The 14,259-nt window shown below is 37.0% G+C and overlaps 1 protein-coding gene across 2 annotated transcripts in view; it reads left to right on the forward strand.

The window, feature by feature from the left end:
• GRK3 (G protein-coupled receptor kinase 3) overlaps positions 1 to 12,898 on the forward strand; it is a 222,219-nt gene extending 209,321 nt beyond the window's left edge. For both annotated transcript variants that reach the window (XM_075214446.1, XM_075214445.1), the window contains exons 18-21: positions 842 to 1,004; positions 1,796 to 1,932; positions 2,732 to 2,845; positions 3,288 to 12,898. In XM_075214446.1, coding sequence (XP_075070547.1) covers positions 842 to 1,004; positions 1,796 to 1,932; positions 2,732 to 2,845; positions 3,288 to 3,449 — 576 coding nt within the window. In that variant the 3' untranslated portion in view covers positions 3,450 to 12,898. The remainder of the gene's footprint in view (positions 1 to 841; positions 1,005 to 1,795; positions 1,933 to 2,731; positions 2,846 to 3,287) is intronic.
• The last annotated feature ends 1,361 nt before the right edge of the window (positions 12,899 to 14,259 follow it).

Here is a 14,259-nt window from a genome sequence, read left to right on the forward strand (position 1 = left end):
CATCATTTATTTATATAGCGCCACTGATTCTGCAGCGCTGTACAGAGAACTCACTCACATCAGTTCCTGCCCCATTGGAGCTTACAGTCTAAATTCCCTAACATACACACTCAGAGACTAGGGTCAATTTTTGATAGCAGCCAATTAAAATAGACCATAAAGCTTGTTATTAAGTTAGAAAAACTATGTTTAATGTGAACTGATAATTAGGGATAATTTATTAGGTGTATATTTTACTTTTGTTGCCATCAGTGCTTAGTTTAGTACAGTTATAGAATACATTGGGTCAGATTCAGTTAGGAGCGAAGTGAACATTCCTATGGGACTCCTTTCTTTTGTATTGAGTCTGCCCCCTAGAGATGACAGATAGGATGACAACGTTGAGTTGTCCAGACAGGAGCCGATAAGAACAGAGTTCTTTCCACAGAAACACAGCGCCGGAAGTAAGACTCTTGCTGTTATCTGTGAAAGAAACCTTTACTTCACTGTCTGAAAAGGAGAGAAGATTTCCGCAGAAAAGAGCAGGGAAAGGCACATTTATTTTTAGAAATAAAGAATTGACGGAAGCCTATCCCATAGTATATAGGTGTTATATAAATTCAAATCTCCTCTATAAATGTTGTTTAACTTGAATCGGGAGCTCTTAAACAAAAAGACATTAATTAAAAGAAGTAATTGAGAGTCTGCAGCTGTGTTAATAACTGAGCTTATGAGCAGCACACAACAAGATAATGCTGAATATTAACCCCTCTGTGCATAAAATCCACAATGCTGAACTAGCATTTTTTTTTTTTTTTTATTGCTGTTCATATTTCATGTAACACTTGATGTATTTCTTTAGCTTCTTGATAGTGATCAAGAACTATACAAGAACTTCCCTCTGGTGATATCTGAGCGCTGGCAACAAGAAGTAGCAGAAACGGTTTATGAAGCTGTCAACGCGGACACTGATAAGATTGAGGCCCGAAAAAGAGCCAAAAACAAGCAGCTGGGTCACGAGGAAGGTGAATAACACATTTCCATGCAGGGATTCTGGCCACAACTGCCACTATTATTATGTATTGTTCTCATTATCAGTAGAACTAGCATCCTATTGTCCGCTACAACAAGGAGCTGAGAATATGGCTGCATCAATAAATAAAGGATAATATATATAATAACGATTTGCATGGAGCCGTGGTTTTCTTCACCCAAAAATAACTCTTAATGGAACATATTCTTATCATTAGACAAATGCTAAATAGATTTTGTTATTTAATGTTTATAATTTGTTCCTAGACTGATAATCATTTAGCCTGAATATGGCATATTATGTTTACTACAGTATTGATTGTTTTGACTACTGGAGTAATATATATGTACACATCTTATCCCACCCTTAAAACATTACCAATCCCAACAGACACGGGGCAAAACCTATTATGTCCCTATAGCGTCTATTATATCATAGTGCCTAGAGTGTTACCTTCCATCAACTCTCATTTCACCTGTGAGAGGAAATATATATATATATATATATATATATATATATATATATATATATATATATATATATATATATTATATATATATATATATATTATATATTATATATTTTCTCATTCTGTATATATAATATAATATACATGTACACACACTCCCATCAGGAGGAGATCGTCGGGAGTCTGGTGTCCTCCTCCTTCTCCCTGTGCTTCCTTAATGACCAGAACATTCTACAACTCTGATGGTTCAGGCGATGGGCTGTTCTACTATAGGCGATTGTCACATTTATACTGATAGTCATTCTCGTTGTCAGATTATGCACTAGGAAAAGACTGCATTATGCACGGCTACATGCTGAAACTGGGGAACCCATTCCTGACTCAGTGGCAGCGGCGCTACTTTTACCTCTTTCCAAACAGACTTGAATGGAGGGGAGAAGGAGAATCTCGGGTAAGACTGCTTGCTTGAAGTGGGCACCAGCAAACTGTGCTAGCTGAGGGGTGTTGCCGTGACTGTGCTAGTTAGAGGTCCTATTAGTGGAGCAACAGTAGCTTTATGGTTAGAAACTCTATAGTATCAAGGTGCGTGTCTGAAAACCACTAGGCTCGTGCTGCTTTGAATAGTTTTCTGATGGTGTTGTTTCTTATTTAGGAACCCTGGCGTATTTATAAAAAAAATCATCACCCGGTAAGGTATTGGTGATCTGACCATAGCATTTCCCACTAAATAACTATAGTGTAGATTTCTCCATGTTCCCAAGATCATGTTCTAAATGTTGAAATGCTGAAATTAGTTTATGGATGCCTCCAATTATATATCGCATTACTCTCATGGTATAAGATATTAATTGAAACCCATTTGTGTGGTTCCCCATACAGGCGTATACTCTTAGGATTGTATTTGAGGCATTTTAGCAGTAGATACCTTAGATGGCTCACGTCTGCACCTAACTCTTATCCACTATAGCCATTTCAACGCTCAGTGTACCAAACAGTACTGAACATGTTTTTTGTCCCGGTTTTTATTAAAAGAATTGAAGTGGGTCGATAGTTGTTAGGATTGTTTGTATGCCTTTTGTAGCAGTGACGTACTGTACATTCGTAGCTTTCTTCAGGTGTGTGTATTTCATAGAAATTATTTTCCCTGTAGAGTGTGTAAACCAGTGCTTTCCAGATGTGTTCTGCTGGATCTTCGAGCAATCACCCTAACTTCCAGGCTTTCATTATTTCTGTTCTCTATCCCAATGCAGCAAAATCTATTGACAATGGAACAGATAGTATCTGTGGAAGACACCCAGATTAAGGAAAAGAAGTGCATCTTGTTAAGGATCAAAGGGGCAAAGCAGTTTGTCCTGCAGTGTGAGGTAAATGACGTCAAACATGGATTGTAAGCGAAAACCTAACTGGGCTTTTAGAAGAGCGTTGGGCTCTCAAAAGCATTTCTTTACATGAACTGGCTTTGTGCAATTGAGTCAACTATGTCAAAGCCACATCTTTAATATTAAACAGTGGTGAGGCCTAATGAGACATAGAGCTTCCTTTATCTGTAGATGGTGTTATTTCTGCCAATGGGATGCTCATTTTATGTCTACATTAAGAGCTACCATTTTTTGTGGCCATAGTCATGGCTCCATAGATACATTTTCTTGCATAAAGACAATAGCGCCCATCCTATTACTTTTATATTTGGTTGAATTTTGAGTCTTTAAATAACAGTACCAGCAAAATAACTGTAATTTCATTCAGTTTTTTGTTGTCTATACTTGACAATGATTTCTAAAAAAATGTTTAAACTTTTTATCACAGAGTGACCCGGAATTTGTACAGTGGAAGAAAGAACTGACTGAAGCATTTACTGAGGCACAGAGGCTTTTACGTCGGGCTCCAAAGTTTCTGAACAAGCCTCGATCTGCAGTTGTAGAGATCTCCAAACCACCACTTAGTCACAGAAATAGCAATGGCCTTTAGGTGGCAGGACAGGACCAAGAATTCTTAGGGATAACTACTTATAACACCTTGACCAAGGTCCACAGCATTGCTATTAGTTACTTGTATGGCCCTCAACAGCAAGGTGTACATAGAAGAAGCTTTGGGAAGCCTGCATCACACATTGTCTACTGAAGACTGGTCCTACCACCTGAAGTCTAGAAGAGGTCCTGCAGCTTGAGGCAATGAAGAGATGAATTTTCACTAATTGAAGAGCTGTGAAAGTTGCCAAATGTAGTGATTGCTCATCATTCTGTTGCATCAGCTTATCCAGATGGCCTGTCTCTTAGTGCTAAAGAAGCAAGGCATACAACCCTTGCTTTTTATCTTGGCATATGCATGCTTTCGTGTATGCCAAACAAGAATTTGAAATGGTTTTTGCAGTAGTCGCTTTTACGTTGATTTTTATGTCTGAAATTCAACATGTCTCTGGATGTTTTTGGAAGGCAGTGCCATGTTGTAAGAATGTTCTGAAGATGATAGCTTTCCTGAGTGTTGCCATAATTTACCCTATACCTTTCGTCCTCCCAGATTGCACTGTTGACTTTGTTTAACTGGCAGTGTGACGATACTGTTATGCACTTCGAAGTACTGACTTTTACCTGTCCTGTGGTTACAAGATGTAGATACTTCATGGGAAAATATACCAAGAATATTCACCCAGTTCTGTGTGTTCACTAATATAGTGGCTACCACTGTCTTGCTTTGTATGAGGTTAGAAATATAATAGTAGAGTAATTATCGGTGAACCGGAGTGCATGGTAGCTTCGTCCAGTGGTCTGTAAGCCAGTCAGCAAACTTAGCACAGTTATTATACAGGCTTATTCTACAGATACGTTTACAGTAACTATAAAGACAGCTTTCTTTCGTTTCAGGTCAATTGCACTTATTTTTATTTAGTTATGGGTTTGTTTTCTCCTTCTTTTTTTTTTTCTCAATCAAATTTGTGTTTAAGTAAATAGCGGGTTAGAACGTTGGATAATCCCGGTACGTGCCATGCCGTAATCTTAAATCAATCCTTAATATCAGATGTTCCTGTCCTTGTTCTCCATATGTCCAATGTTACATATTAACCTCTTGTTAGGCATCATCAAGGCCACAGAGCTATGAACATTTATATTAAGACTGGGAATTCTGTTTGGCTGAATGAGGCAGGACAAGACAATCGGCCTACTCTTGCTTCCTACTCTATACAGTTGTGCTAGGCTGGAACAAGCGCTCCCAGGAAACGGCATCTCGTGCTGATGGTGGCTCTTCGTCTCAGCTGTTGCTTTGGCGGCACACACTTTTAGCATCCCACTTTTTATTTTCCCAATGAAGTGCAAAGTGCCAATGGACTCGAACTTCCTTGATGCATATTCCCTATATTTAACAGAAACCTTTGAGTGTATTTGTAAATATTAATTTAAGACTTAGTTACATGAGAGAGAAGGAGCATTGCTGTAACCTGTATCTACATCTGCAGCTGTGTTTTACATAGTATAAGTTCTTTCAAAGCCCTTTTGCTCATCATTCACTTTCTCCTTGGTTTAGCTAAATGCTGTGGTACTCAACCTTCTGCAGTCAGTTTGGACCATTGGGGAAGTGATATGAATGTCATGTTTTTTAGTGTAACAGGAGTAAAATGGTTATTGGTTGAGTATAACTGAACTACTGTGAAGTATGAATCCATATTTGTATTAAATCATTTGCAGTGTTTGGCATGAACATGTAAGCAATTGTTAGATGTTACTTTTAAAGGGAACACTGAAACCCATTGTCTGTAAGTTTACTCGTCAACTTTTCTCCCTCTTGGCAACAGTGGTAAAATTCTGGAAAAAAAAACACAAAATGCAACAAGAAATGGTTACAAGATAATGTTTTCCCCCCATGGAAGTCTGAATGGACCCTTTAAATACAATTCAGCTAATGATAGAAAACGCGCATTGTTGAGATCCACACACAAAAACCACTTCATTCCATAGCTATTGAGGGAGAGAGAGATGGTGCAAGCTTATTAGTACAGTAATAATTGGTAGTATGGACCTGACAATAGTACCTTTTTCTCACTATACACATTTCCAAGCCACAACCCTGTTTGTCATCATTACCGCGGATCTTTCTATTTTTTTATTGTACTATATTTTTAAAGAATTTATGAAAGCCATAGAAATTATGGAGTGAGCTGCAATGACTGTTAATGAGCACAGCAATAAAATGACAATTTACACTGCTTTAAAAGATGTACCTGTTTTGCCTAGCAACTTATTTTAAAACCAATGTCCATGTGAAACAGCGTTTTTAGATTGACCCCATAGACCCGCATTGTCCATTGACTCCTTTTTGTATAGGTAACCAGTTTAAGCCTTCTAAAATTAACGGAGTAATGTTAATGTAGACACAGATATGTGAAGTAAACAAGCTCATCTAGTACAGATACAAAAAAAATTGCGTGTTTTAATAAATAAAGTAACCAATTCACCTAATAAAATACAATTAAACATGTAGCTAAATCATAAGATTTCCAAATGCATTTGGAAAAAACATCTCTTTAATAGACTGAGATGTGGATATAGACATTTATGTGACTTGACAAAACACTTAGGTATTTAAAAACGATGCGTTGTTTTCAGCCAATTAGGAAAAATTATTTTTCCTTTTTTGTTTTTTTCTTTCTTTATATGAAAATTGCTGTTGTAGTAGACAGCAATCAGCACAGCTTATTGCAAGAAAAACTTCTACTGTTAATTTTGTTATATATAGATATAACTTCTGTAAGTGTAGCTGTGGGTAATGGAAAGTAAAATTACATTATACTCCAACTCGTGCTTAATAGATAACTTATTATACTACGTTAAGCTCATACCGTGAACATTTGTAACTCCCTTTGAGTTGGTACACACAAGCGCTAATATTACGCATTCAACATGCATTCTTAAGGACTGGTAAACATGCTTTAAAGAAGATTGTCCTCAAAAAAGCGTAAAAAGTACACATGTACATGCTATTTAACAAGCCTTTGCTTTGTTTTTTGTCCATTTCAACATGTCTGCAGCATTCACAAGCATTAATGCTTGGTGCAATATATAGTAGAGTTCTACAGAACTGCTCATTAAGGACCTCATTTAGAGTCGGTCGCAAAGTCCATTTAAGAAGTGTAGAAGTGGGTGTATGCCGCAGCTTGGTAGGGTATTACGAGTGGCAAGCAACCCCACTCGAAATACCCTATCGAGCTGTGAGCAGTTCCTGCAGCTAGCATTTGGTGCTTTCTGCACTTGCGTGGTAGTGGATGCGCCTAAAACGGACTTTGCGTCCGACTCTAAATGAGGTCTTAAGTGTATAGAAAACAATGCTGCTGGGAGGCTGAGAGCACACGCGCGGAAAGTTCTGTTAAAAGCAACCAGCAAATACAAGGTTCGGTCTATGCTTTAAATAGGACAAGTGTGCATGAGCCCACAGATCTACAACATGCTCCATTTTTGGCATCTATCAGATCGATAATGAATTTGTTTGGCAAATGCCCTATATTCCTGCCGTTGCTTTATATTGTAACCATTTTCTTGCTTGTCATTATTCAATTCTTCACTGTAATCTATTTCTATATAAATAATTTAGGGGGATAAACCATTAAACTGCTGGTCCAACCACCTGAATGTGTCACACCATTACTGATAATGGCATGTATCCACTTTATTCATACAGTGTGATTTTTGTCCCCATTTAGCTAGTGGTCTTTGCCTTGAGACAGCTTCTGGAGTTGGAGAAGGTTTTTATTTTATTTCTTACTTTGAAGGTGGATTGTAATGATTTATAAGCTAAAAGATTCTGCGGATGAATTAAAGAGAGTGAGCCATTGGCCTGGCAATGCAGCTTGTTAAATCACTTGTAGTCTTTGGATAGTGCTGCAGTAAGTCGTTGTCGGTGCACACATAAGATGCAGGATCACACAGCTGTCATGGCACATTTCACAAGGCCTCACTTGTATTTGCTACTGAAATAATGTATTTATTTGCCTTAGGTTATTTAAAGCAACATCCTCCAGCAAATTCACAATAAAATCCTTTCACGAAAACGACACCTTTTCACATCAGCGCCACAGGAACCTGAGTGTTTTCATGTTACATTTTTGATGCCATGATTTCCCCCTGTGCACATACAATAGACTAGGCTATAGGCAGAGCACAACATTGAACGTTAAACAATTGAAAGCACATTTTTGCAAACTGGTTATCACACTGAACAAGCTGATCAGGGAGGGGTTACCCACTGCTTACCAGTGTGCAAATACTTTGTATCCGTACAATATTTACAGTTTAAATAAGAAAGCGTTTGGGAGTTTATAAGTGCTAGAACTTTGGTTTGATTTCTTCTATCATCATTATTCAGATCAATGTGTACTTGTTCCTGTGAAGACAAATTATTTTGCTGTAAGCGAAAACCACTTGTTGCAACAACGTTGTAATAATGCATTGGATTTGTTAGCATTGCATGTTCCTGATAGCTAAACCATTCCTTCCCTCATTTTTTGTCCAAGACAGGACAACATCATAAAGACCTCTATAAACACTACTGTGTTTATGTAAGTACCATCGTATTTCCCATTCTCATCACAGCCAAAGGGACCGCAAGATACATTAAATAGCAAACATTACATGAGCCACGCTATTATCTGGTAGCCCCGTATGTTAGGACTCAATGCTTCATCAACTTTATTTTAAAGTCTATCAGCCTCTCCCTCCATCATGCCATGAGTAGTGCTATATTGAAACTCAATAGCTAGAGGGTAATACTTATTAATTTGAAATGATCAACATAGAGCATAGGCAAACTGCAGGGGGATTACAGGTTCCACCGCAAGACAAGACATGCTGATTCACATATGAAGATAAACTGTTGCACTGAATGAACGTATTGTATTGGAAGCAGAACAACCACCAATTGTGCAGTGCTGACCAGTTTCACTTTATGGTAGAGCTACATCCATCTGTTGTATGTCCATAAAATAAGAGCCCCCGAAGAGCACCATTGTTTGTAATTATTACTAAGCACCAAAATTATGCTGCTGGTGTTTCCTATGCGATCGGGACATATGCCATAACTTATTACCTTAATAAAAAGTCTAAGAAAATTGCACATTAATGTTCTGGAAATCTAGTAAAGCTTGTGAAAAGCGGTTTCATTAAAACATATACACGACAAATAAAAAAAAAACATATTCTGTGTCACAAACTACAGACATGTTCTCAATGACGTTAAACGCCAAGGGGTATATTTACGAAGCGGGTTTGAAAAAGTGGAGATGTTGCCTATAGCAACCAATCAGATTCTAGCTATCATTTATTTAGTGTATTCTACAGAATAACAGCTAGAGTCTGATTGGTTGCTATAGGCAACATGTCCACTTTTTCAAACCCACCGTTTAGTAAATATACTCCCAAATCTTCCCAGAGCTGTAAAGTTGCATATATTTAGCCTACAAATTACTTAAGGGTTCTATAAAATGCCAGGTCCCATTGAAGGGAGACCATTCAGAAGCTACTGTACATGCAGTCTTGATTACTTGTATCTATAAAGCTTTTACAAATGAGTGTACTGGAAGAATTTTGATGTGCCAGTTTATATACAATCACACAGAGAATCTTTTTTTCTTATCTGTATGCTAATGGAAGGAGGGGCCATGCATTGTATCATTGCTTCCTGAATTCTGATTGGCTGAAGCTTTAGTGTCTTAACATTTGTCCTACCCATCCTTATGTTGTGACATCTCTGTTGCATAAAGTTGTACATATGTCATCCATGGTAAGGTAAATACTGTTCTGGTTCAACAAAAATTTGTGCATATTAATTCTGTTTGAAACAAATCGTTATGGACTCGGCTGTATTTTGGGAAATGAAGGTAGTTCTGTAGGAATAGAACAAGAGTTATATTTTAACAAGAATTCATTTTATATTATTTATTAAATCCATGCATTTATTTGATGTTGCTGACATTCCACTGAATTGTTTCTTATCTGTATAGTTGGTTATTTAAGGTGTGCTGGCAATTTCATTTTAAGTAGCGCTATCCGCTTTATTCTGTTTTTCATAAATAAACGCCAATTGAACCCAGAATGCCATGTCCAGTTTACCGTTTTGTCTTACGCACAAGATTAATCTGCACCATAACATATTACATTGCTTGTGGTTTATGCATTTTTCAAAAAATTATATACCGTAGCTGCAAATGTTATCTGATGAATTATAAAGACCACCTTAAAAACAATGCAATTGTAGATTCACTCATCATTATTCCTACTTATGATTTATCACATCTGCAATTGTAATGTGTAAAAGACATTTAGTACATGTTACATATATGTATCTTATTATTGGGATGGGCACAACCAGCAGTCTATTTGTCACAGAAACAAGAATAAATATAGGTCCATTATTCACATACAGTATCCACAGCTCTTTCTATATTCCATCAAGTATCAGAACTGTTTACCAGATTCAAAGTTTCAGTTACAAGTGGAGACTCACCAGCCTGGAAGCTCTCTTCACTAGCTCAGTCTACACTCATACTAGTGTCATGGCTACAGGCCAATGTCACACCTGCTTGTGATGTTAGTGTGTGTATATAAATGTGTGTTTGTTGGATGCCTTTAAAGGGCATTACAGTAAAAGCAGAAAATGGAGGCAATATAATCTGCATACACAAAAGCTGTTCGTTATGATCTATCATCCAAGAATGCCCGTCTTAACTTAATGCAAGCAAACGGTCTGCTTTTTAAACCAGGAAAAATAAAGTAGAAACCATCCCTTTTAAGGGCTTAGACTATTTTTATAGAGACATTTTTATTTTATATGTATTTTTTTATGTTGCTGTTCTATTTATGGGCAGGAAATGTGTTAAATGTTGCATAAAATGATTAACCGCTCATTACTCTTAACTATAATGGAATGCAACGTTAGTTTCCAATGGTATGTCATAGGAGTTCTGTTATTTAATAATTACCAGTTAAATAGTGTATTTCATTTACATATTTTGTAAGGTGTGTAAATAATAATCTCAGAGGACTATATTGTTGTCATGCCACCTATATCATTCAATGTACAGAACACACATTATAAGTGTCATATACTAGTAAGAGGTTAAATATATGTAGATAATGCTGCTACAACCCCCTCACTGTACTTTTCTCTTGGTATGGATATCTGTCATAAAAATGTTTGCATTTTTGTTCCAAAAATAAAGGGGAAAAAATGAATGTTAATGCAGATTACCAATATAAGCCAGAAAGCATCTCTTTCACACCGCTGCACATCCGAGGAATGTGGCCCCAATTGTATAATGTCCAGCACACATGTCTGCGGAATAGGGGCTGCGTTTGAGAGGGTTTCCAAAAGTGTGAATATTTAGCTCACTCATTGCTAACTCATTCATAGCCCCCAGCACCATCTTAGCATTTAGCAATGCTATTTAGACTACCTGAAACCTACCTGGGATCAGGTGTCGTCACCTTGCTTGACAGAGTTTTCAGCACTGAGACATGGTGGTTTTTTTTTTTTCTTGTCTAATTGTAATTTCTCATTGCTTGTTGAGCAAAATATTCAGTGTTACCGTGTGTAGTGTATTGTTCTGTACAGTATGAGATCATGTGATATTTATACAATGTATTACAACCATAAAGGTTACCACTGGGCCACTTCTAAATATGCATCCAGCAGCTGCTGTCTATCTGCTCTGTGGTCTTGAAATCACTGCAGGTAACCAACAACCTGACATCTAATATGTTAAGCAGGAATGGGATGGCTGAAGTCACAACTATGCCAAACTTGGATCAATCCTGAGTTTGTCACCTTCGAGTTATCGTCTCTCCCCTGTAATTAGGGCTCTCCTTTTCCCCAGGACAGTCTTCTTTCTCCACCCATTTTCTCTTTTCCATAATTTAGATTTCTTGTGGGTTTATTTGCGTTCGTCAGTGACCTACCAGTTCTCCCACTGAAAACTTGAACAGTTTGTGCCTGGAAACAGCTTAGTTTATTCCTGTTGTGAAATATTTTCTTTTAACAAATTTTGTTTGTAGACGTTCATCATACTGAATGTCCACCTAAAATACATTTTCATACACTGATCAGTGTTAGAAGTGTAGTTTTGTAGCAACTTCTAAATTATATAAATTATCACTAAATTGCAATTTTAGCAGGTAGAGCTACAGTTCTCCCAAGTAGCATAAATGGAGTTGCTGTCGGCATGACATTCTGTTCTAATAGAATCTAACATCCTTGTTGATCACAATCGCTGCCAAATTGCACTGAAATGGTGTTTGGCTTCTGTCTCTCTTACACCCATTCGCTTTAGTGGCAACGTTATGATAGAATGCTTATTGGTTAGTGAGCTCAAATCTGTTCTAAAGCCCACTGCATTCATTGCACACAATCTGCTTGCCTAATAGTGATTTCATTTTGCCAATATCCTTGGTATTTTTAGGTGGACAACCCATTTAATTTGTTATTTTATGTAATCTTGTTAGCTAGGTAAGAGCAAGCTAATGAACTGTTGCATTGTAGGAGTGTCTGTCTTCATCAGTAGAGTTATATATTATGGTGTGGATAGAAGACACACATCATGTGACAGTGCAAGATGCATTTTTTTTTTCCTCAAAGAGCTATTACGTAACACCCTTTTATGGTCCTTTAAAATCCAGAGAGAAGTGAATTGCCTGGCCCACCTGCTCTGGCATGTGCTATTAAAACAACGTGCAGTGACCTTTTATTTTTGTATACAAGGGATAGATTATTGCCACCATATCAAGATTTTCCCTTTGCATGCAGATCTACTTATTTTATTCTGCAATAAACTAGGAATACATTTTCTAACTGATATATCTTGTGTAGTAAACATATGGCATTCTATATTTGTGTATACAGACTTGTTATGTATATTACAGTATCATTATATATATCTAGAAAAAGTACCCACGCCTGAAATGACGGCTTTACATTTTCCAATATTTATGATTGTGTCTAGTTGCTTGTGGGGAGTTTTGTTGTCCCAACTCATTGCCCCATCTATCCTATCCTATGTCAATATTCCTTAAAAATGCATTTAACTTTGTGTTACAGTACCAAAATATAAAATACAATAATAATAATAATGAACTGTGTTTACGATCTTGTAAAGATGTAAATATTTTTGGATATTGTATTTATGAGAATTTTTTTTAGTTTTAAGATTTGTTCTTATTTGTTGTTTGAAAAAGATTTAGATTGCAATTCAGTACAATACTGCACGTTAACAGTATACCTCCCACTCACTGTGTGAATAATTGCCTTGACTATATCTGTGATGTGACAAAAATAGTTAAAACCACTTTGTCCCCCAAATTTTCTTAAACAGCTATGCTGCTTCTATGTGCTCGTCAACTGCTTTTATAGATCCTTTCCAATAAAGACCCCTGTGTACTGTTCAGTGTCCTTTTCTTTTGCTAATCCATTAGAGGACGTCTCTTTACTAAAAGCATTGCCAACCATTTGTACAAGGGGCATTGCGGTTCCTCACTCTGCCTCCATGAACTATTTAGGTTATTATAGAATGTCAGCATTTCATGCATCATAGGTCATTATAACAATTAGAAGGCATTGAGTCATAATAGGAGTTACAACCTTGCTGGGGTTTTTTTGTAAAAAGGGGGGGTAGGCTGTAAATATAAGTTGCGGAAGATCTGTAAGGTGGGGGGTCCACATTGTAAAGCAGTTTCTAAAATTGGTGAGTGCAAGTGGCCGTCCGCGAGAATGTCCCAACCACATTGGTAACTAGCAATGTATTATTAAAACCAAACAACTAGTTACTACTACCCTGATGTTAGCAAACTGTTGTTGACAAAATATAAAAAGTATATCTTCTATTACAGTGGGTGCTACAAGCTATAGTGAATATATTGACTTCAAGTAAAAAAGAAAAGATTTATTATTGTGCACGATTTTTATTTTCTAATTTTTAAATCTTTTGTTCTCAACACGTGACATTCTATATTTGTGACATTCTGACATTCTATATATACATTCTATAACACGTGACATTCTATATTTGTGCATACAGGCTTGCCCATGGGCCTTTAGGTTCCACACTCTCCTTGCCTCCATGAACTATTTTAGGTTTTTATAATAGATTTATAAAGTATCAGCATTTCCTGTAGCGATGCTACTATAATAATTAGAAGGCATGGCATTGCAATAGATTTCACAACATTACTGTTCAGATTATACTTCTATTTTAGGGAGGGGACATTTGAACAGGAGAACAAAGGCTTGGAGACTCTGTCCTGTGGTATGGAGAACAGAGTTCCACATGAAAGGTGCAGCACGGAGTGTAGTAAAGAGATGAGCAAGGAAGAGTTGATGCATAGGTCTGAGGTAGTACCTGTAGATAAGTGAGGCATTGCTAGGTGCTTTCATTTAAGCCTTGTATTTTTAATTGTATTTAACTTTTAATTGTATATTTTCTGCATGATGCTGATGGAGAGTGCTTGTAGAAATATGTTTCCAGCTGCAATATTCATAATGGAATAGAGTGGAACCAGTCTTTTCAGCAGAAGACAACTGAATACTATTTTATGTTCATAAGGTTTTGAATTTGTGATTGATCTGAGGTGAGGAGTGAACAAGAGATGAAAGTAAATCTAGAGATAGGTGTACACAGATGTGTTCCACTCCTGGGATTACTTCCTGCTTATAGGCAGTGTGAGCAATGACATCCTGTTATACTAATGCTGTAGTTATCATGAGTAGAGTGTACCAGCCATTGGGTAATGGGGACTTGCATTTACAC

The sequence above is a fragment of the Mixophyes fleayi genome, chromosome 1 (assembly GCF_038048845.1).
Source record: "Mixophyes fleayi isolate aMixFle1 chromosome 1, aMixFle1.hap1, whole genome shotgun sequence".
NCBI classification, from domain to species: domain Eukaryota; kingdom Metazoa; phylum Chordata; class Amphibia; order Anura; family Limnodynastidae; genus Mixophyes; species Mixophyes fleayi.